At 30.7% G+C, this 24,334-nt stretch overlaps 1 protein-coding gene across 3 annotated transcripts in view; it reads right to left on the bottom strand.

Moving 5' to 3' along the window:
• Positions 1-24,334, bottom strand: part of sba (six-banded) — a 153,074-nt gene that overhangs the window by 35,598 nt on the left and 93,142 nt on the right. For all 3 annotated transcript variants that reach the window (XM_076395176.1, XM_076395177.1, XM_076395178.1), the window contains exon 4: positions 12,985-13,123. In XM_076395176.1, the coding sequence (XP_076251291.1) occupies positions 12,985-13,123 (139 nt within the window). The remainder of the gene's footprint in view (positions 1-12,984; positions 13,124-24,334) is intronic.

The following is a 24,334-nucleotide window of genomic DNA, read 5'->3' as shown; positions in this document are numbered from 1 at the left end:
TTTCATTATCAGACTCAAAATCTAATTAATAACAACCCTTGTAAAGGCATATTTTCACTCGTAAACTCTACAACTTATACAAACAAGTTACAACAAGTTATACAAAGCTTAATTACTTAATGTTCGATGATATTTATTTTTACACCAAAACAATACAATAACATGGTATCATCTGCTGATTATGAAATTTTGTAGTGATATCAATGAATGATTTAACAATTCAATCATCAACATAAAATCGAATATAATAAGTTATGAAAATATTTTATGAAAAATCTTGCATGATAAATACACCTAACAAAATACGATTCAATTAGTTATTAGTGTATGAAAACGAATATACTTTTAATCAAAAAGGAAAGTACATAAAATAATCGACAGATGATTAACGAGCTCCAAATTCTATGGTTACAGCTAGCTCGAAATATCTCATTTACATCAAATATATTTTTATATATTTCAAAACCCACTTTGATATTTGATTTATTTAGTCAACCAAAAAAGATGATCCACGATATCGTGTCTTTATAGCCCTCTTTACTAATTATGTAGGTTGCTGATGTAATATGTATAATATTAAAAACATGTTAACACTAATAATAAACAGATGCTTTTCCGGTCATTACAACCATTGTAAAACTAAGAAAACATCTCCAACAGCCTTTATAGAAACATGTATTTCACAGTCCACAAATTCATCATATACCAAAGTGGTAACAAAAACAATTAATTTTATTTAATAAATATATATATATATATATATATATATATATATATATATATATTTAATTCAATGCATATAAAAATAATAATATTTGAAATCAATCACTCAAATCAAATACTCTTGAATTATTTAATAATTATCAATCCCACAAATTTTAACAAATTATTTTTGTAAACAATTATAGTGTATATATACAAATTATATATCACATTAGATACTAGTACTAATGTATTTCGTTAGTTGCAGCTAGTCAATTGTAATTTAGTTACAGTAGAAAAACAAACATACGGCTTTGAGTTTCAGATTTAAAATGGAAACTAAGCAGACAAAAACATCGTAAACTTTTAACGACTCTACTTGCTCTGTTTTCCAGTTTAGATAATCTATCGGATACTTGCAACAAATTTTGACGCCGGTTTCAGATTTTTACTAACCAATTTTACCCAGAACACTCTTTGATCATAAATATATAATACCTGAAAATATTGCCAGAATATCGAAGGTTCAAGAATACTGGCTACTTAAAATAACCTTTATGTTTTAACACTCATGACGTTAATAAGTTTTAAATTTTTTTACTTATTTGATTACGCGGCCCTAGAAGATTAATGATCAAATGGTTGAAAATTCTTAATGAAATGACTACTTTTTTTATATTTGTCCTGATTGTTTTGATTTATAATGTCTAAAAAGTTTTGCCATATCAGCTGGTAAATTATTTCATAAAACATAAAAAAGAGTACAAAGAAAACATAATAGCAACATTGTGTGTTTACTTAATTTGACTAAAATCTTGAAAAGGAAGCTGAAACAAGCAGCGTGCAACATTTTAATAAGTAAAAATATCGCGGTATAAGGTACGATATCTTTGTGTAGCAAATCGTTGCTACGATGTTCTTTGTTGGTGTGCACTTTACGAGCGGAAGATATGAGAGTAATATCGTCTAAAGCGCAGCATAAAAGTGAACTCTCTGTTTCTACGCTTGTCGTTCGCCATCCGATAGGTATCTTGCCGAGAGAAACAGAGAGAAGGAAAAGAGACAATGTAGAAAAGGCGAACAAGGAATTTCAGGATATAGTTTCAGAGAGCTTCGAGTAAAAACGGTAAAATTAATTAAGCATAATTATCGCGTAATTTGTCTCGTACTGTTATTCAAATTGTCTTGTTTACTTCTTCAATAATATTATTATTGATCGATTATTAATTCATATAATATTAATATGTTGTGTACAATGAGACATTTGTGAAATCAGACCCCCAAGAAATAAAAAAACCAAACAGTAAAAACTAGTTATTAAATAAAATTAATTAAGTCTAATATTAGAAGGATATCTCTTGTTTGACCTAATGAAGGATGAAACAACCTATACAACTAGATGAAAATATAATTAAAAACCCCAACAATTATATCGGTATAATAGATATTAGCATATATAACGCAATGTAGATGTTAAATAGACAACAAACAGAAGAAAGTAGTAAATGTATCCAAAATAAGAATTTAATGCACATTTGGAAGATCAGAAATTAACTGGTGTTATTTTTTAAAAGTTTTAGGCGGATGAAAGGAATGAATGTTAAATACCTTTGGTTATTAATTTTCAATATATTTCAAAATGCAGACAATAGACTGCATCTGATCCGTATTTGGCGTACAAGGGTTGCATTTATACATTGAACCTAGGCAATATTAAGTGTCTTTAGGCTTCATCTGAGGTTTTCAATTGGAAGTTTGTCCCTTTTTACCATAAACTTATTCAGAACGATTCGTCACTTGGGCACAACAGATATTGTTTACAGTGACTTGAAAATGTTATACCATTGAAAAAATGGAGTTAACTCGTGTATATTTTCGTATAATGATTTTTTACTCGATGTGGATTATCAAAACAGGAGTACATCGGTCAACTTACGCCGGCTTATGGCGATGAAGCCCTAAAATCAGCATTATAAACGTGCCAGAAAACACTGATGCTGTTCACGAAATGATACTGTGAGATATCATCATTGGGTATTAGTATGGCGAGCTTCAATAAACATAGCATGAACATTAGTTTTTAAAATTTTATTAATCATAATGGAGAATACTTCGAAAAAACAATAAAGCTATTTTCGTTAATAAATTGCTGTCCTTTCATTATTAGGCTCAAAATATAAATACCATGACCATTCATATATTGATATTTATAGCAAATCATCATTTAAATTAATTATCCAATTATATTTGGAATTATATTTAACTCTTATAAATTTTATTTTATACTATAAACATGTTTAAGATAATAATATCAAACGAAAAATTAACGACTAGATGTAAAGGATTGTTTAAAGTCGCTCGGCCGGGATTGTCTTTCGCAGGATCAATAAAGCGTCCTACGGGAAAATGGCGACATCTCTACGATATGTCAGTTGATAAGGGTTAAAATCGCCGAACAAGCGACCGTACGTAACAACTTCAGAAACGACAATCGGAGTGGGTATTAGAAAGTTGAACGGTCTCCAGAAAACGTCGCGAAGTGAGACGTTTCGGCATTCGATGTTTTCTTATTGTTTTAGACGAGAAGAGGGACATAAAATCAGTCGATAATCATGTTTGCTTTCAGTTTTATGTTTGCATATTAAAGTTTGTATTCTGTCGTAAAGTTACACTGTTTAATATTCGATTGCGTACGGATTTATTTCACAATAAAATTACAACATTTACTTAAACTATTATAATAATATTTTAAACATATATAACAATTTTTACAGTGTTTGGTTAAATCAACCATACGGTGGAAATGTCTCATACAATTTGTTGAATTATTAGAGATTCAAAATTAATTATGCTTGTATGTCTATTTGTTATAATAGATTTCAACTATTAGTATCGATTTGTGTTCGCCGTTCAAGAGTCGCCACTTTTTTCCACGAAATAAAAGTTTGTTGTTTCAAACTCTCCACATTTTATGACTTATGTAGATAAAAAACGTATCCGTCTTGTTAGATCATTATCATAAATCATTTTCAGTAAACAATAATGAATGCGCTTGAGAAAAAATGGTGGATTCGTGATAAAAGACGAAATTACTTTTTTTTTGGATGAAACATGACAAAAATAACATGATCACTTAACTTTCTTTAATAAATAATAACAGAGGCAAGGAGAATGAACAGTAGAGGCAAAAAATCATAACAAAACAGAATCGTGATAAATGCCTTAATTGGATTTACGCCTAAGACAGACATCGACTGAATAATGAGCTCTCCAATGTCTGACAGATACGAATCGCTCGGGATTTTTCTACGCCTTGCCGACAGCTTTGGGTGCCCGTTTAATAAATGATACGAAATGTTGCCATTTTTTAATTTATTCCACCTTCTGCTCGACTCATTTATATCTAATAGCTATGCGTGGAATGATAAGATTTACTGTTTTTTTTACAGACATAACAATGATTAATCATCAATAAAACAACTGTGAAATTTGAAGCAGAAATATCTAACAAAGTGGTGCCTTCCTTTTTTAACACAACTTGACTGAATTTTTTATGACCTGATCAGAGACTACTTTCTGTTGATTTTTACGATATTTGGAATGAGTTTTGGATTATATTAGGTAGGTATTAGAATTCGTTCATTGCGTTTTATATAAAATGCTCAAATAAAGCAACATTTTTTTCTCTTCAATAATCTATACCAATCAAAAGAGCTGTTATTAAATGTCAATTTCAATACATTTTATTTGGTTAGAACCAATAATAATTTTTACTTCAATAAATATGTCGGATTTGGTACCAAATAGTGCCTTTAAAAGTATTTTAATTCTTAAATTTTAATGAAAAAAGTGTAGCTTAAAGCTATTGTTTCATAGTAAAAAAGCATGCTCTAGCTGAGCCAATATGTACAAGTGTTTTTCTTATTTTAAATATAATTTTGGTTTCAAATACAGAATACTAGATAATATTTAGTGATGTAGAACTAGTGCAATTATTTGATGAATACTTATATCAAATACCGCAAGAATTACTTACGACAGTATTAACTTATTAACAGTAGAAATAGTAAACACTGTAAATAGTAAGCCCTGAGAGCCATAAATAGGAATAGGAACTGATTCACTTATGGATTGATCTAGGGTAGTTGAGAAACCTTTTAGATTTGTAATCTATCGTTTCAATGAACTACCAAAGAACAAATGAAAATATATTTAGGAATTATCATTGTGGACCTTCGTGGAAATAGTTCACTACTTACCAGTATCACAAAAAGGGTTAAATCATTTATTCCATAAAAAGACAAGAATATTTTTCGACGTGAGTTCTGTTTTGTGTGGGTTAATTTTGTTTGAATAAAATGTACAAAAAAAACACCAATTAATTGATTTTAAAACTTATCATATATTATAAATTAATGCTTTAGTAGGAATGTGAATTGTATTTCATATTTACAAGCTATTTTTCATATTTTATTTCACAGATATTTTCTTTTTTAATGAAATATTAATAGTTTTGGTTATATCATTAATTTATGATTTTATAACATTTACTTTAGATAACTGTTTTAGAAAGTAGGTATGGCAAATATGGATAATTCTTTATGAAAAACTATACAGAAATACTCGTGTGCAAATTTCGATGTTTGAAGAAAAGAAATACTGCCCTGCAATGAAGAAAAGAAAAGTGAGTTACCGGAAGTTAACGTCATATTATGTATATACTAGCGGATCCAATAGGCGTCCTACCAGAACATTGACTTTTTGTTTGAATTGAATTGTTGTTTATAAAACAAATACTACAAAATGATCTGAATAACATCCATTTAGTCATTTTGTTGTGATACGTTCTTGTAATCAAATAAAAAGCAATAAAATACAATGTTAAAAAACATCCTGCTACTCTATCGCAGTGCCAGTTGTGAATCTCAGCGATTCTCGAAGCCACAAAAATTTTATTAAAATGAGTTCAACCGTTCAGGAGGAGTTCAATTCAATTATAAGGATTTATATTTAGTTTTAAGTTTTGTGAACTTAATGAATGAAATAATTATATAAAACATCTTATCTCTTCTATATGTTTGTATACACCCTAAATTAAGACAGTTGAATCGAATAACAGATCGAAATAAAAAAAGTAAGTTGAAAATATGTATACGAAACAACGAGGGGGGATCTCGAAGAAACTGACGTCATTATTTAAGAGGTTTTATAATAACATTTAACAACGGTGACGACAGTCGGCCGCGCAATCAAAGTTTTACGAGACGAAATTGAATTTACGGTCTGGAAAGCAAACGCTATAATTGGGGGCGGCATTCAATTTTTTCCCGCTCGCGATATATTTTTACGATTCCGATTTCCGGGAATGGACCGACTGGCGTGAAAAAAATAACGGGATTTTTTGCAGCGGTGGCCGGACAATTTCGGAGGTGGCTTGTTGATTAATTCGTGCGCAATGGGTGTGGAAATAATTCGTTTTCTGATCGATTTTTTTTACCTCCAACGCTTTTGTTGGCTACGTTTACGTATTTCTATTTTGATCGGATCTAGCGTATTAATATAAGTGTAATGGTATAATTTCCCCAACATCGTTTTACATAGTAAATTAATAACCCCTTAACTACGACAAAAAACGGATAGAGTTGATTATTTTTAAAGCTAAGTTAGAACAAATGTTTGCTATACTTACGCACTAAGCGGCATCGACTAGTAACAATGTATTAATTTAAAAAAATACTATCACAGAGTTTGAAAGTCCTCTGTTCTTCTCTCCAATCTGTCCATCTCTTGAATGAAAAAATATTTAAAATATTTACAAATGTAATTTCAACAGCAATATTGCAAATAAATCAACAGATACTTCACATTATATACTGAATAGTGTAATTGTTGTTGTCAATACTTCCCGATAATATCCAGCAGACAAAATCATTTATTGTATTAACATTTCGGAAATTCTTACTGCGGTCCTGGTTTGCTTTCCGCCTGCAGACGCCCAGACGTAAAATTATATTCCAGAGGCTTTCGGGAGATGTGCCGAGCGAGAAAGCGTTTTATTTGGAATTGTTCGGTTAATGACTTCGGCTCGCGGGCTTTGCAGAAGTCTAATAAATTTATTATTACGTCTTAAGTAAGCTTAGAGAAACGTTTATCGATCGATAACATTTAATATATAGAAAAGTCGAAAATTAAAAGTTTCCTTGTTTAAAAATATTTTAGATTAGCAATGATAATGTTCTTTAATAAACACGGACCAAAAACGTAAGATATGGTAATGGAGATATGCAAACATTGTACCGTATTTCTAATTCTGACAAATGAACCTTAAATATGACAAAATTCCATGACAACCTGGTGCTTATTGTAAAAATTACGCTGGTCTTAAAATCACTTTTGGTATTTTCAAAATAACGGATAAAAAAATGTTAGACGAATTAAGCGAAATGAACAGGACTTTTTATGTCGATATATGCCGATGAAAGATGCCCAAAGTGACCAAAAACTTAAATTAGGATCCACATGGATTTTTGTTTATTGACTACTTTGATAAAACCTATTAATAGTAAATATTACATTGCATTATAGGATCGACTGGATGAAATCCCCAATGCAAAAGGAAATAATAATTGCTGATTCATCAAGACCACTCTGTATAACAAATATAGCCTCAGCTGAAGCCTATTTTGAAAGCAGACAAATATTTATCAATGAATCTTGAAGAAGAGTACCTTGATGTTTAAATTTGAATTTATTCTATAACTTGTTTTATTACAAGTCTTATGTACGAGTCTTACGTAAAAAATATGTGCCAGCAATATGCAAATATTAAGTGGTAAAATTCAACATAACCTAAATTTAAAAGGTAGTTTTTTACAGCATTTTTATGATCAGCATAAAAAAATTAAATACAATTACACAATAGCTTAATAAAATCAAGCCTTACTAATGTATAAAACATTTTTAAGGACAATAGTACAAATTCTATTAACTAAGAGGATTATAAATTACGCTTAGGCAAGAGAATATACCCAATCCAAAAGTAGATTATGTACGGATTAGTCAAGAAATAATTGAAAGGCCTTTACAAACTAAGATAATATGATCGGCTTAGTATATTGAAAATATCTAGTATATGAATTGACTTAATAGGATAATATACTTACTTCTTTTAAACAATACGCGAAGAAATAGTGCTTTGATTAGTTTAATATTAATGAAGAATAAGATCTTATGTTATTGTTATTATGTTATGTTATTGGTACTATATAAAGTATGCAATAAAATTCATACAAAAAAAGGAAAAACATAAAAGCACTTAATATTCGCATTTTAGTAATCTTCTATTGTTATAAGTATTAATTGTAACTTATATAAGGTCATGTTGCGATAAAACACTAGAAAAAATTATATAAATGGATGGCAACGAAATAAAGACAATAATAACCATTCACGATAAAAAAAATTTATTGTAGCAATCGGTTACTGCCAAAACAGAAGAGATATAAAACTAAATGGCTCATGGTATGTTAGACTTATGCGAAACAAGATGAGAATAATCAAAAAGTCCAAGTTTCATCGGCCATAAAATTCGATTCAGATTTTATGATAATGGTTGTAGCTTTTTTTTTCCTATAATATTAGATAACCTATTATCGCATAACAAAAAATATTTAATTGAATCAGCTATAATAATATGTAAAAGTTCTATTTGTTATTATGTTTTTTAATGTTAGTATTTTAATAAATATACAACTTTTAATAGACCTCCTAAGTAAAATAAAATAATTAATTATATAATTTATATTTAATGAATCTAACCATATATAAAAAAAGTTATTAAATAGAATAAAGGCAATTTTATATGATGTTCAATAAGTCAATCAATAAGTTATTTCAAATATTCAATTAATGACATCAAACAACCCACTAATATGATAACAGAGAATGCGAAAAATTTCGCAGAAGGAATTTTGATGCGGCTGCACCGTCAGATGGATCTGGGGGTCCACGAACAGCCTTTTGTTTGTTAATTAGAACGAGGTGATGCCTTAAAAATTAAATAGAATTATGTCTGGGAAACGACCATTGTAATAATTAACGTAGCAACCGGCTCGGCTTTCAATTACCTGCAAAGACTCTTTCCCCCCGGGGCGAAACAACAAGAAAAAGGAAGACAAAGAAGGAGAAAAAAGCGATATTTCATCGCAACGTTTAAAAAGATAAATACATTTTTAATTAGTTGAGTTGTCGTTGCTGATTGGTTTTTATTCGGATACTTGGAACATTGTTAATTATCTCATTTTACTCAGAAACATCATTTTGAGGTAGTTATTTAATTTACTAAAGTTAAATAAAGAAAGTAAAGCGGAAGCTAATAATATCGAATAAAAAATGCAGAAATCACATTAAAGAAAAATTTTATTGAGAATTTTAGATTAAAATTATAATATATGCAGACGATCGATAATGTAAACACGCAATAATGAAAACATTGAGTAAATATTGAACACATAATTCGTACCAATCAAACAAAACGCGCGGTAACGTAAACAATATATACGCTCGATGATGTAAACAGTTCGTGGCAACGGGATGCCCGACGGTTGGTTGACGATTTATTAAAATAATTACCGATCAATTCGCGAAATTTTGCAAACTCCCATAAAGTGTCGAGATACAATAGTTCGTGTGAGGGCTTAAGTACATTTGATATTAGAATTTAAGCTAATAGTTTATACATATTCGGCACTTTTAATACTGTCATCTATATCCTATGAGAGAAAATGTTTAAAATTAAGTGACAAAGAGAAAATCGTAGACAAAGTTGTACTAGACACGGGAGTAACACAGTTGAACATGGAGAATCGCTGGTTTAGTTATAAACATATGTATGTATTAATCGTTTATTTTAATAGAACATTTATTATTTAAATCCCTTAAATCATGTTCGTTAATGTAAACATTTCAATAATTTAACTAAACCTAGTTTGAATTAGTTTACATTAACGAACATCTACTGTATTTAAAAAACCTCTTTTACAACAAAAACGAATCGAAAAATAAAAGGGTGTCTAAAATATAAATGCCGTGTTTGTGCTAGGCCATGGCAGAGCTTGATTTTAACGCACCGATTCAATTAAATTCGCTTGAAACGCTAGCTCAAATTTAAATCCGACTAAACGAATTTAATTAAAACGAATTCTATTTGTTCGGTCGGTTTCCCCCCCCTCTTTTTTTTCCTGTGAAAATCCAATGTAGACGCCATTTGTTTACAAATAATCGTCAACGGGTAAACAGGCTATTAACGACAACTTTGAAAAGGTAAATTACAAATACACACTAAATTAAAATTACATTAAAACAATTTAGTATTTAGATTCAAAAAGTGTTTTATCATTAAGTCAAGTTTTTTTTGAAAAGTAATATTCTTGAACGCTTATCTTTCATTATTTTAAAATTGCGAATACTACGGGCGCTAAATTCACGCTTGATATTGCCTGTGTACTCCAATACAACCAGCGATAGCATGCGCCGTACCCTGTTGTACATATTGCTGTTTCTTTTGTTTAGGCCGTTCTACCACGCGAAAAAACAACAGCTACATCGACGCGATAAAAAGTACTCGAGTTTCACAGATTTGGAATGGCAAATATAACGCAAGGGTGAGAGAGTGACGGTCATTATTTTTATAAGGGTTCTTTTCGTACGGACGTATAATGGGTGGTATTGTTTCTAGGGAAGACGGTATTGTTAGCTCTAATTGGTTTTTAATTCTTTGTTCCACACTGTAGTTTGCTTGTGCCATGACATAGATTAGGAACAAATGCAAATATTTCACGAGATATATTTTCATCTATGAAATAAAATGAATTATATGAAGTAAAAGAATCACGCCACAACGTGTCTCCATTAGCGGTATACAAATTCCGTATGTCAAAACAGTAAATTGCTTGGTTGATCTTGGTCTCCAAGCTCAGTGAAAGGAACATATAAAAAAGAAATGCGACGAACCCAACATCAAGTACAGGAAAATGTAGTGGTTGCTTTTTTCTCAATAAATATTTCTAAAATTATATTAACATATTAATCCTACTCTCTATTAACATCCTCTATCTCTCTCTTACTCTTTAGAATTAAAAATATGAATATTTTAAATTAAAATAAATGCGCCATCTTTCGTTTTATATATATTAGTATACCTAACTTAGAAAAAATTACAACAAATACCTTAGCCCCAAGCAACTTGTGGTTTAATGTTGAACTGATAACTTGAATATTTTCGCTTAATTCACCTTGAATTACATTAGCACTAGGCGATTTTAAGTACTATTTATTTTAAATTCATCAAGATGTATAAAACGCCTCATCAATGGTGTTTTGCAATTTTGTTTACACTAACAAATTATATATAATGGAAAGTAAAGCCTAATGAATAAGCTTTGAAGTAAATATTCCAAAATGGATTCGAAATTCTATGTATTTTTAATTCAAAATATATATTATACTTCATAAGAATGAAAATATTCAGGAAGGTTTTTTTTTTCTTCAACTGTTACTAACAAAAATCATCACGAAATGGAATGTAATATTTTGGAAGTAAACGCACCTCAGAAATAAATTGTTTAGAAAATTATAAACTTAATTTATGCGTTTATTACTGTATTCTATATATCATATCTGTAGAATATAATGTAGGATTTTGTTTAAGAGTGCTGCGAGCCGGCTTGGTGGCGCAGTGGTAAAAGCGATGGGACGGTTCTCCTACTGTTGCGATAGCCGCGAGTTCGAATCCTGCTGTGGCATGGTCGTAAATTTATGTTTGTGATTGTTTAAAATTTGTGAATGTTCTAGGCAAGAGTGTAAAATCCGACAAGGAAAATGATCCCAGTCACGCCAGTAACCAGGCTGGGTAAGACTGGATGTCTTCTGGGATGATTTTTAAAGTTGGTCACTCGCCAGTCGGTAGGTTTAATGTTGAGGGCCGTGGTTCGGAGCCCACGTTAAACTTTAGGCCCAGTCCAGATAAACCCATAATTGGTAAAAGGAAATATATATATAAAAAAAGAGTGCTGCCATGAAAAAATCGTTCCTTAAAAATGCCACGAAAATATATAAAACAGTCCATTAATTATGACAAAATAATATTTTCTGTACATCTTGCAACTTTTGTAAAGATTATTTACAAATTTTAAGAGGTTATTGTTAAATATCTGTTGAACCAGTTACGTATGAAATGAGCTCAAGAGGTTGAAAATTAAGAAATGTTTATTCCAACTAAAATTTCTATATAATAAATCTAAAAGATTGAATTTAGTTAAATCCATCTGTTTCAGTATTTACCTTAGTTATACAATACTATTGTATTTCTTTGCTCTATAAAATATACATATTGTCGTGTTTGAAGCTGTTTCCTTTTAAAAGCAATTTCCCCATTGAAGCAACACTAAACACTTCATAGTAAAGTACACTAATGGTTTTAAATTTCCATTAATGCTTGTATTCGAATTCGGCTCGGTAAACGTAGAAATCTCTTAAATAAATGCCACGCCGTCTTCAATTTAAAACACAAATTGTGTCGCGATAGCTCCTGAAACGCCCATATAAAATCCATTAAAACTTTTCGAGCATTCGTATTATTTACTTTTCCGGCACGGCGAAAGCCGGGGCCGGTTGAAAGAGTTACGCGAAAGTTATAAACCGACGTCCTAATTCCAAATTTACATCGTCGAAAGTTTGTTTAGCTACAAAAGGATAGAATTGTATTTATTATGTTCACATATTTTCTTTCTTTGTTCATCACGTACATAAATGTATCGTAAATATATGCAGGATACGGAAGAAAATATGCAGAAAGGCCATGAACTGAGAAAGGGTAAATTAAGCTTTTGACCCTTAAAGAGTTGCATTAAAACTTCAAATAAAAGAAAAACAAAAAATAAGTTTATTTCCATAAGGAAAATATATTTGTTTTGGATGTGTAGTGCAACAAATTTGTGAACACTGACCACTAACTAATTTACAGAAAAATATTTTAGTTGTATACCAATTTTAAAAAATAAATAAAAAAATAAAAAACAATTTATGAAAATAATTCACAATAAGTACCATTTTCAACAAATACATAGTACTTTTATTTAAATTCAGTCCATTTCTTAAAATCAGAATTTTCAGAATGAAACGTTCAGAAAAAAAATGCCGTAATTAATTATTATATATAATACATTCTCTCAAAATTATTTGAAATATTCTAATAGACTAGAACAAATAAATAAAAAATCTTACCTTTTCTCAATTTGGCTTCGGCATCATGAGGCTTACAGTCCATTGAGGCCATTGCAATTATTTTTCGTTTGTGATTGCATAATTTTGTCAGGTCCCCCGTATTGGTATCCGGAGTTAAAACCCATGGCTTACCAATCACCTGAAACATCAAGAAAACAATTCAGAAGATTAGAATAGCTCTAAAATAAATGTGAAAAGTAATGAAATCAAAGTATACACCGTTGATAGCCTAATAATATTGCTATCTACACATCTTCGTTTAAGGTGGTCATCTAAACAGCGTAAAACATCCATGAAAATAAACGGAAGGTGTCAAGGATAATTATTTAAGCATTTCTCCGTAGGTTCTCATCAGAGAGATTGTAAACAATGGTCAAGCACCATTGTTATCCGCCACATTTAGTATATTCATTCTACAAATGTTATTACAGTGCTAAAAATAATTGTATGTCTATCATAAGCCCATTTTCATGCATCATATTTCGGGAATATCCGAAACAAAGAAAATAACTAAATAGTTGTTGAACTTGAAACGGGGATATTTAACTAGATGTACGCCGACGGTTAAATATTAAACCCGTTTTTCCAATCCGACAGTTATCTACGACATAATGAATATCAAACGAAAATGAAAACATGATTATCCTTTAATTATTAAGCGACCGGGAAGGCGAGAATACGTTGCCTTATGCGTTTATCGACATTACCGGTTTATCCTAGCATTAATTACTATGGCATATGTATCGGCCTACGTGTGGAACCGGTCTATTTAATTTAATTAATCAACAAAAAAAAACCTATCTGTTTTTGACGTTCAGAAAAATGTTATAAAGGCATATATAATTCGACTGTATAATGAACATTTTTAAAACATTAAAAACTCAATTTAAATAAAGATATATGTATGTGTATCAATTTTTAGTCACTTGGGTCTTTTAGTGACTGGCATGGACTTCGAACCACAGTCTTCGGCGTTAAGTTCATCAACTAGCAAGTGACTAACTTGAAGACCATTCCAGAAGACATCCGATCTTACCCAGTCTGGTTAAGGGCGTGGCTGGGATCATCTTTTTTGTCGAATTTTGCAGTCTGGCCTAAGGACAATAACAAACACTTGAACTTTGTGACTATACCAACAGCTGGAGGACCGTCCTATAGCCTTTACACTGCGCCAACCAAGCCGGCTAATAAAAATAGAGAGGAATGGTAGCTCAATTAAAAATTAAAGTAGAACATCTTATTTTATATTATCATTTTTGATCTTCTATCATATGCATTGAGTATTTTATTTTCAGCTAAGCTAATTTCTTTTTAACATACACTTTCCATTTCATTTTAACATGTAGTAAATACAACTATTTGGCACTATTTAAATATTTAGAAAAGAGATTTGCTTTTGTATATCTCTAGCCCATGGCTGCTAGATCTTCCTGGTTATTCTCTAGAGTAAGAAATTGTATCTGATCGAAAAGTTTTAAATTTTAATTAGTTGCCATCTTCATCTGGCTTTTCTTTTCGCATTAACATTAACTACAGTTATTTGAAGGTTATATTGTCGATAGATTCTCAATCAAATATATTGAATTTTAAAAATTATTTAAAAAGCACATGGTACAACTACTCATTAACTACAAATATCTAGTAAATTTTTCTAGTTGTTTCAATCATTAAAAAATGTATATAATTATATACAGACCCATGTCGAAATATAAACAAATTAAATATGATTTGTGAAATGAGATGCTTCCTTAAACACAACACAAACAGAACAACAAAACGAATGAAATAAAAAGCACTAAAATCGTATTTCAGGTCAAGTCAAACAAAGCTTTATGTGTGTGAAAATCGGCTTCATTATCGATCGAGTTGGGTGCCGATCGGCGCTTAAATGACCTTTTGTCCTCCTTAATTGGATAAAAATACGTCCGTGTGCCAGAGCAGAATTTCCTATTTAATTTAGTTAGCATTTAATCCCGAATAATTGATCTCAAGATTACATAAAGTTTGCTATGCTTAACTCAACAAAAGTCAATTTCAATATAAAACAGCTTTTTGAATTTCAATTAATTAATAATATAATAATTTAATAGATTGTACAATAGGTTTTGTATTCAACATCTACTTTCGCAATATTTAGTACCACTGATGTTCTCATATCTAAAAAAGTAAATTGCTTTATACCATTTTACTTTGGCTTGGTTTTTCCTTTTTATTAATGAATTTGTTGTAGCGACCTTGAGGCATGTCGAATTTTACATCGTGGAATAACGGTCTACAAAACACCCAGAAATATAATCCCAGATGTTGAACACGGGCGGGGTGCCAGCAGCGCCAACTAGCACCCGGTAACGAATAGGTGGCAACCCCGAGACGTTTATCTGGGATGTTATTGAAGGGTATTTTCATTCATTCTGTGCTCAACCATCGTTTGGTTTAGACGTGCCCCCATCGACTGCCCAAGCCTCGTCTCCAGGTAACACCGCTGCCATCCGTTTTATCTAATTGTATTTTTCACATTTTTTTATATAGCCAATAAATAACGGTCACATAATGTAAACACCACTGTTTCATTTCGTTTTACCTCCATTCACCGAACCACATCATTTACCGTATTGCTATTTATGTTAAATTATACATTGATGGTTTTTCCGATCCAGGCATTCATTTCCATATCCTGGCTTCCATTGTTTCCTATTTCTACACTGAGATACTTAAATACGTTTACTTGTTCTATCTTTATACCCTCAATTTGGATATTTTTTAATTCCGGCTCTCCCATCACTATGACTTTAGTTTTGCTTTTATTCATCATCATTCCACATTATCTTAGCAAAAGCACCACATTTCTTTACAATCTTTTTTTTTACGTGGATTAATATTATAAACATGCCCTGGCTTAAATTTTTGTCTTAGTCCTGGTTTTGAATTTATGTTGTCTGAATTTGTATCCAATTCCATATCTAGTTCCAATCTTTTTGTTTTCTCCTTTATAATTCGTTTTAGTTTTTCTTAACTTTTTAGTTTATTTCATAGTTTTCGGTTGACTTTTTGTATATATATATATATATATATATATATATATATATATATATATATATATATATATATATATATATTCTGGCCATAATTTCCCTTTGTAACTTATACGCTATTTCTAATAATATTTTTTGTCTATATAAAACACCAAATTAAAAAGAAGATATCAATATACTATTTACATCGACATAGTATCTTAGTAATGTATAAAGAGCTTCTGCTAAAATGAAAAATACAGAACTCTTGTCTAAAAGCATAGTCATATCGATATCCTGCTGCGCTTGTTCGGCATTCCATTGTTCAGTCAGATGGCTCCGAAATATTATAGTAATAAATTTCAAAAAGGGAAGCGCAACCAATGAAGAGTTAAATTTAATAGCGCAGCCATCAATATCGGCGTCGTAAACATCGTTGTTGAGCTCCATTGATTTTGTCATGTCAACTGTAAAATAATGAGCTTAACACTATTTCGCGGAGATAATACTGGTACAAGTTTCTTTTAAATAATTAGTTTGAATGTTCGATTCTTCATCCTCTTTTTAAAGAAGCACTGTGAAATAGCATCGTTCTTTATTTTAACAAATTTAAATGTATTAACTTTGGGAATAGGAAACTTAAAAAGATGTTAAATTATTTTGACTCAACTCAACGACGAGTATTTTCAACCGGTAAATACATATTAAACTTCATATTTTAGGAATCAATGTGGATTATGTGGGTATCATTATATATCTCGCAATAATATTTCCTTACAATATAGATCGAGAAAGTTATACTTAATGTCTTGTTTTTGTCGGTTTCTAAACAGAACTTAGTAATAAATCGGACAGGCTCTAGACTCGATTAGACGACATATCTGATCTCGATAAGGGATCTCCCAATTTCTTATTGGCAAAGAGAAAGTAAACTTCCAGTGGTTTATTGCTAGACCACAGTTATACATTCTTAGTCAAATATATATTATTATATTTAATTATATCGTAAACTATTTATAGTAGATATAATTTAAGTCTTTAAGTTAATTATTCGATTGGAAATATTTGTATTAATTTAAATAAAAACAAATTCATAAGTCCATTTTGTCAAGATAATATCTTCACGATAATCGTCAGTATACCATCCGGATAAATTGTGATATTAACCATAAAATAATGGCTTAATTAACCATGATCAATAATAATGTTCTTCGATTACGTCTAGAATGCATAATTAATTAACGTGATAGTTATCAGGAAGTATCCGATTTCCATATTCAAATGAAGCAACACAATTTGGACACACCGCAACTTTATAGAAAAATAAAATCACGACATTAGTTTTATACTGACGCGATAATATTATTGTTTTTAGATTGATTTGATTCTGAATGAAACACGTCATTAAGGCTTACGCAGCCGAAAAAAATGTGCGTCCAAGTTCCCTTAAATTATTGACAAGAACCTGTGATTCCGCGAACGTATTCATTTTTAGAATGTAGTACCAAGTACTGATGAAAGAGATCAATTATACCTTTCATGTAAAAAATATCAGCAAATAGCAAAAAGATTTGCAGATATTTTCTAAAACTAAGAATGAAAATGCTATTGAAACATCGTTCCCTCTAAGTTGCAAGCTAATTAAGTGCGTACGTTCCAAATGGCTGGTTATATATTTGGAGAAGATATGACAAAGAAAGTTGCAGCAATGTAATGTTCTCTAATGTTGCTAATTTAACTGAATCATACAAGGGTTGCTATTTGCAATACTAACGGTTGTTAGACTTCATCTGACGTTTCCATTTGAAAGTTTGACCTTTATAATTATAATCAGGTTCAGGATGCTTCGTCATTTGTGTTGTTTAATAACTTGAATTTTATGATCGTATGATTTTTTACTACTTTCGACATGGATTATCAGGATAGAACTGAATCCATCAACTCACTACGACTTTTGGCGATGAAGCCCCATCCTTGACCAATGTGAAACGTTATGACGATTGATATGACGAATTTAATCATGGCCGCGGTTCGATCAGGGACGAAAGTCATGAAGGTTGTCTCCAAAATTAGTTGTTGTGTCAGAAAACATTGATGCCATGTGTGAAATAATATTGCAAGGTCGTCATGTTATACCGAGATTGATTCATCATTGTAACGAACATAAACAAATTAGATTGCATGAACATTTAAGCCTGGAAAATTTTTGTTCACGTTGGCTCTGACATAATTTGATAAAAGATCAAAAACATCCTTGTATTAATCTATGAAAATAAATGCTACAGGAATACAATCGCGATATATTAAAAGTTAATATATTCTAAATTATTAAAAAGCATAAACATTAAATTAATTATTTTATATCAGTTTCAATCAAGCACCTAAAACAATTCAATATTTATATGGCACATATGGAGCATGGAACATAAATAAACTCATTAAATCCCCATCAATACCGGACAGTTTAGGAAATTAATTGAAAAACCCCCCTTCGAGCCTGCATTCACTGTTAATAAAATAATTTACTTTCTTCGCGTTACTATCGTTAAGTAGAGAAATATTTAATGCTCAAGTTATTTAATTAGGAAACGATGATTTTACCAATTTAATTGGCCAGATGAATTATATCTCAATTTAGCACTAATAAAATTAGCAATTAAACGAAAAAAGATTTTATATTCTAGATTTAAAATATAATAAAACCGGTAGTGTATATTATTCATCAGTGCCAGCATCTGCTGTTAATTTTAATAATTGATCGTATCAAAAGTATACAATAAAATGGAGGTAGTAATAGATCGTAAAAAACTAAAATACAACTCAAATGACAACTAATACATTTCTCAATCCTCACCACTATTAATGATTGGCAGCAATCATTTTGACCCCGGAATGTGTCTATTTTTGGATCACTTTTCTGGGGTATTTCTTTCATCTTTTTGGGATACTCGTTGCGTCTTCCATCAAAAAGGTTAATCCCAAAAGTTTTTGAGGCATTCGTTCAACCTTTAGTCGACAAACATGTCCAAATCTTTGTAATCTGCGTTTTTATATTTTATTCTGAACTAACCACAATTTCCCAAATTTTAATGGCAAATATCAAATAGGCCTGTAGTTTGACAGATTGAAGCTTACAGATGTCAGTCGGGTGCAGTAAGGATTTCATTATTATTTGAATCTACTCATGGTTCTGTACGTGTAGTCATGTTAGTAGTCATTAATTAATTTTTACCATAGTCACTAATGTAATAATAGCGTTGATGAGATGCGTTTAGTTTTTGTTGGTAGCTTTTGATTGATATATAACAATAAGAAATACTTGAAATTATCTTAAGACTTATATCAAAATAATTAATTAAATAAAGAATTGGATATACAGACATATACAGGCAGATATTATTTATTATTCAGATAAATGAATAATACTTTAATTCACATGGATTACATATTTCCAATGTTAAAACAAATACTAATCATCTACTGAGTTGAGAAGCAATTTAATAGATATACAAAATCAATAACCGAACTAAAGAATGTTTGAAAGGAAAATTAATATTTCAAAGCCAAACACGGTGTTTAGTTCGATTTTTCGATTGTCCATTATGGTCCAGTAATAGGATAATAATAAATTAATGTAAATAAAGTACTAATTACAACGAGAACACATATAAATTAACATGAAAATTTGACCGTTGAATTATTTATAACTTAACCGTGGCTTCATTAGAAAAATTCAATTTAGTTATTGCTTTATACAGCTCGCATACCGAAAATATTTTGTAATGGGCTTCGACGAAGCTCTATTTCCAACCGAATTTATGGACGACGCATATAAACGAATGTTCCATCAGTTGAGGTTTTAATTAATTCTCACACGTTGTCCGTTTTCATTATTGCTTCTGTGTTGATCGGGTAAATATATTTTTGGTTTTAAATTATATTACGATTATTTAAGTCCAGTGAAAAGCTGTATAAATACTTTGTTATATATTAAATGTTGGAATTTATTCGTAGCCTATAGAAGATGGTGTAGGTAACACAACATTCCGGTGTTTCCTTCTACAACTTTTATTCCGTATATTCCAGTATAATTTATATCTTATTAAATAAATCATAACGTAGCCGTGACACGAGTGCTGTGAGAATTTTGCCGCAAATTTAAAACAGTTATTTTGGAAAACTTGCATTTCCTATCTAAATTATATATTTCTAGAACATATTCTCAAAGTTATGCTAATTAATTAACAGAATGACAGAGATTATAACTATCCGATATCAATTTTAGCTTAGGTGCTTCTGTTTAGTGTCTATACAGTTATATAATATTACTTCTATTAAAAGTAGATTTACATAAATTGTTGTCAAAAGAGATAAATTAATTTTTGTGATGAATACGTTGTGATTTACTTGATTAGAATGTCTAAATAAAGGTGATCAGATTAATGTAACATGCAGTTTTTTCATCCAGCTTAAGCAGATCAATTTGTTGTCAATTTTTATATTTATTATCATGAAACAGTTTCCATCAGTGTGACTAACTCCGTCATTATGAATAATTTTTTTAAATTAGTTTACCAATTACTGGTAGGAGACTTATAGGTCTATACGAGGTCCCTTCCTGTACTGATTTAGGCATTATTACGACTTAGGCAATTCTCCATTGTCTTGGAAAATGTTCAAACCGAAAGTAGGCATTGAAAATGTTGACTAGGCTCATGATTCCCTTGTTTGGTAGATGTTTCAAGAGGACTGTGTCAACGAGATCGTAACCTGTGGCTTATACATTTAGAGTTATGCCGTAGACGGAACAACTAGTAAACTAGATACGTTGTGTTAACGCACAAAACACTAATTTGTACTTTGCCGTTGTTATCTACCTGACCTGCAAGGAATGTTCCAATTGAAATGAATTGAATTCATGAATAGTATAATAATTCGGATGTCGAAAATACGACCTCAAACTGTTTTCGAGTTTCTATTATAACAAACACGGTTTTAACATCAGGATGCCCGACTAAACACATGTAACAATGACAAAGGCGAACGTGTGGAAATTAGAGTATCCAGAGAGAGATTCTAGGGATACATTCGTGTATTATATTAATAATTTTTCGGTTATATCACCTACAAAAAGGTAGTTTAATGACGTCGTCATAAATTATTTCATATCTGGCATTATGTTAACACATAACTATCTATTGATTATATGACAATAGCTTTTAATAACTTGCCATTAGCACGATCTGCGGGTTAAACATCTTTATAAACTGAGTTTCGAATATGTTACAACCCAATACTTTTATTGGACCATAATACACCGGTGTTATAATTTTAGCGTACGCTTGGTAGGTGCGTTAGCGTTCAGCAATATTTCTGATACAATTATGAACATTTAAGCGATATTTGTTAAAGTTCATGTTTAAAACAACATAAACCTGAATTCAATATTACAACTATTTGCCTTTTACTTTAATTTGCTTTTATCTTTCTTTGCCTTTATTTTAGCAACCATTCCACCGCTTTAAATGCACTCATGTACACATCTCATATTTTTGATAAGGTTGCCTCACAGTAAGCCTGTTGCAATGTTTTCATTAGCTCGGCATACGATATTCCCCTTGCAATTCAACGGTTAAGGAGTAATACAGGTGACGAACGCTTTTTATCGCTGAAATAATAAGCCGAATCGGTCAAGCTGCAACAGCTTTTGCTTCCCTAAGATGGCGCCTATGAAAGAGAGGAAGAAGAGGAACAATCAAAACTAAACCTTCTCTTTTGAATGCTTATCTTGCCAATCTTTCAAGCCGTGACAATCAGTGCACAGTTGAGGAACAAATTACGAGAATATGTCCAAACCATTGCACATGTCTCTTGGATAAAAGATGAACAAATTCCTCACAGATTTTTGCGGCGAAATTAACCTTTTAGGTGGAAGACGCAGCGAATAGCTCCGAAAAAGACATGTCGATCAAGATCATTGAAAACGATCTGAAAAATGGGGAACTAATGTTGTCTGAGGCCAAAACAGGAGCGACCGATTTCCAAAGGTAGATGCGATAAGATTCCAGAAATTTTTAAAATATTTCTTTCAACCGGTATTTGTATATCTGTCAGAGTAGCATTTTCATGGTAACCACCGCAATAATTATTATTACTTTTATTCCCAATGTATTTAGTTATATTAGTGATGTATTTAATTAATTTCGTCTATATTTCTTATTTATTGTTTATGTATCAACAAAACGTTCGTTCTAAATTTATTGAGTCATTCGATATCTATCAATATCGGAGCGACAAAAAGGCCAAATAGCCAGACGCGCTTTAACAATTCCAAATTCCACGTATAAGCCGAAGACGGCAAAATGGTATCCAACTCTCTTCGAGCCATTAATAATTTATCGTCGTCATTTGCGTAATCTCGATGGCGCAAAGAAAAGCAGAGATCTATGTTAATTTCGCTAATATTAGGGCGATAAATTTATTTTTTATATCAAGTATATTTTATTGAAACACGCACCAACGATTAATTTGTAAAATTATACTGGATGCTTATAAGTAAATCGTTCATATGACCAGAATAATCAAACGTCTTCTGCTTCTTAAACTTTTATATTTCTGGAGGATTTTTCAAAACAAGGTATATGAATCTTAAAAGGGTTAAAAAAAATTACAGAATTTGTCCATTGTTGTATATATTGTCCATATATATATATATATATATTTATTTGAGTTTCACTTTTTTACTTGTAGCATAATATTTTCTACAATTTGCTGGTGTATGCTCATGACTGTCTGTGAGAGAACTGTGAGAATAATCCCTCCATAATCTCTTTTACCCTCTATACATTTACCTTTTATATATATATATATATATATATATATATATATATATATATATATATAATTTCGTGAGATTTTTCCTCCTTTCATACTCTACTGCCAATTTCCGATAATAATTCAGTAGTTTTTTCTCAGCACTTCTGATGACTTCTCTTTTTTCATCTTTTATGATACCAACGAAGAAGTTTCGGTTTTCTTTCCTGTTTGTCCCCATCCTTTATCCAAATAGTAATAATTTTTTATACCTCTTTTATCATTGGTATAATGTACTTAATTAAAAATGATATCAATCGTCAGCTACGATTTTACCCATTCTTCAAAAAGCATATGGATTTCGCGCAAATATGAGGAAAAAAAATGTTATCATGATTAAAACTGGGAATCAATTAAGTATTGTAAATTTAATGCGTATATAATCAAAACAGATATGTAAAAAAGATACAAATTCGTCAAGACTGGTGAAACAACGATCGTATATCAAACGGGTTGTAAATAATGTGACACACTAATTGGCATACTGATCATCTTAATAGATAGATTCTGAACTCGACGGTTTAATCGAAAAAAAAATGAATATTTCACCGTGATAAATCACTCGATTATTTCAAAACGGAAATATAAATGTCTTTTGGGAATTGTTTATTCATTGGTCGAATTCGTAGATTTCACGACCACACACTCTGGATTTCTGAAAAAGCTTTTTAAGTCGATTACCTTCGATAAATGATATACAGTCACAGTCAAAAGTAAACAAAGTAAGGTATTATCGATGCTATTTCTGATATAATTAGACATGTATATGAGTTAGTATTACATTGTATTTTTTTATTAACTACCGGTTTCGTTCGACACTCAAGGGCGATGCGAGGATCTGATTCCGGAGCTGGCCATCATCCCCTTCACGCAAAGTGCAAAAAGTCGCATACAATTAGTCGCGACTGAAGCTACTTGCACAATCCCAAACAATATAAGATAAATAAATTACAAATAAAGAAACTACCTAAACGATACAGATATTGATACAACAGTAAACCAAAATCAGCAATAATTGTTGCGTAACTAAAATATATCTAACATTGACATACGTTTTACGTTCACTATAAGATTTGCTAATTCTCATCAAAGTAGACTCCACAACCGCATGAGCATGGAAACCGACAGACTTTTAAATGGGTATAATGTCATTTCAAAACTGTTTTTACTCATGTCTGAACACTAAGTGATTCAGGAGAAAATATCATAGTTGTAGTTATTTTTTAGTATATTAAGATAGATAAAAATTAATCATTAACTACACTAGTTTTAATAAATTAGCTAAAAAAAATATAAGAATAAAAATACGGACATTGAAAATGTAATTAAAAAAACAACCGTTACATACAAAAGCATCAGTTATTTAAATTTTAATTCTACGTATATATACTCGACCGTAGGTGTACGAAAGATACTCTTTAGAAATTCAGATTAATATATGGTATTTGACTGGTTTCGGATAAGAT

The sequence above is a fragment of the Rhynchophorus ferrugineus genome, unplaced genomic scaffold (assembly GCF_030347505.1).
Source record: "Rhynchophorus ferrugineus isolate W39M unplaced genomic scaffold, kcgeb_rfMv2 rfM2, whole genome shotgun sequence".
Classification (NCBI taxonomy): domain Eukaryota; kingdom Metazoa; phylum Arthropoda; class Insecta; order Coleoptera; family Curculionidae; genus Rhynchophorus; species Rhynchophorus ferrugineus.
The sequence above is the reverse complement of the archived record's forward strand: the minus strand, read 5'-3'. Positions and strand labels throughout refer to the sequence as shown.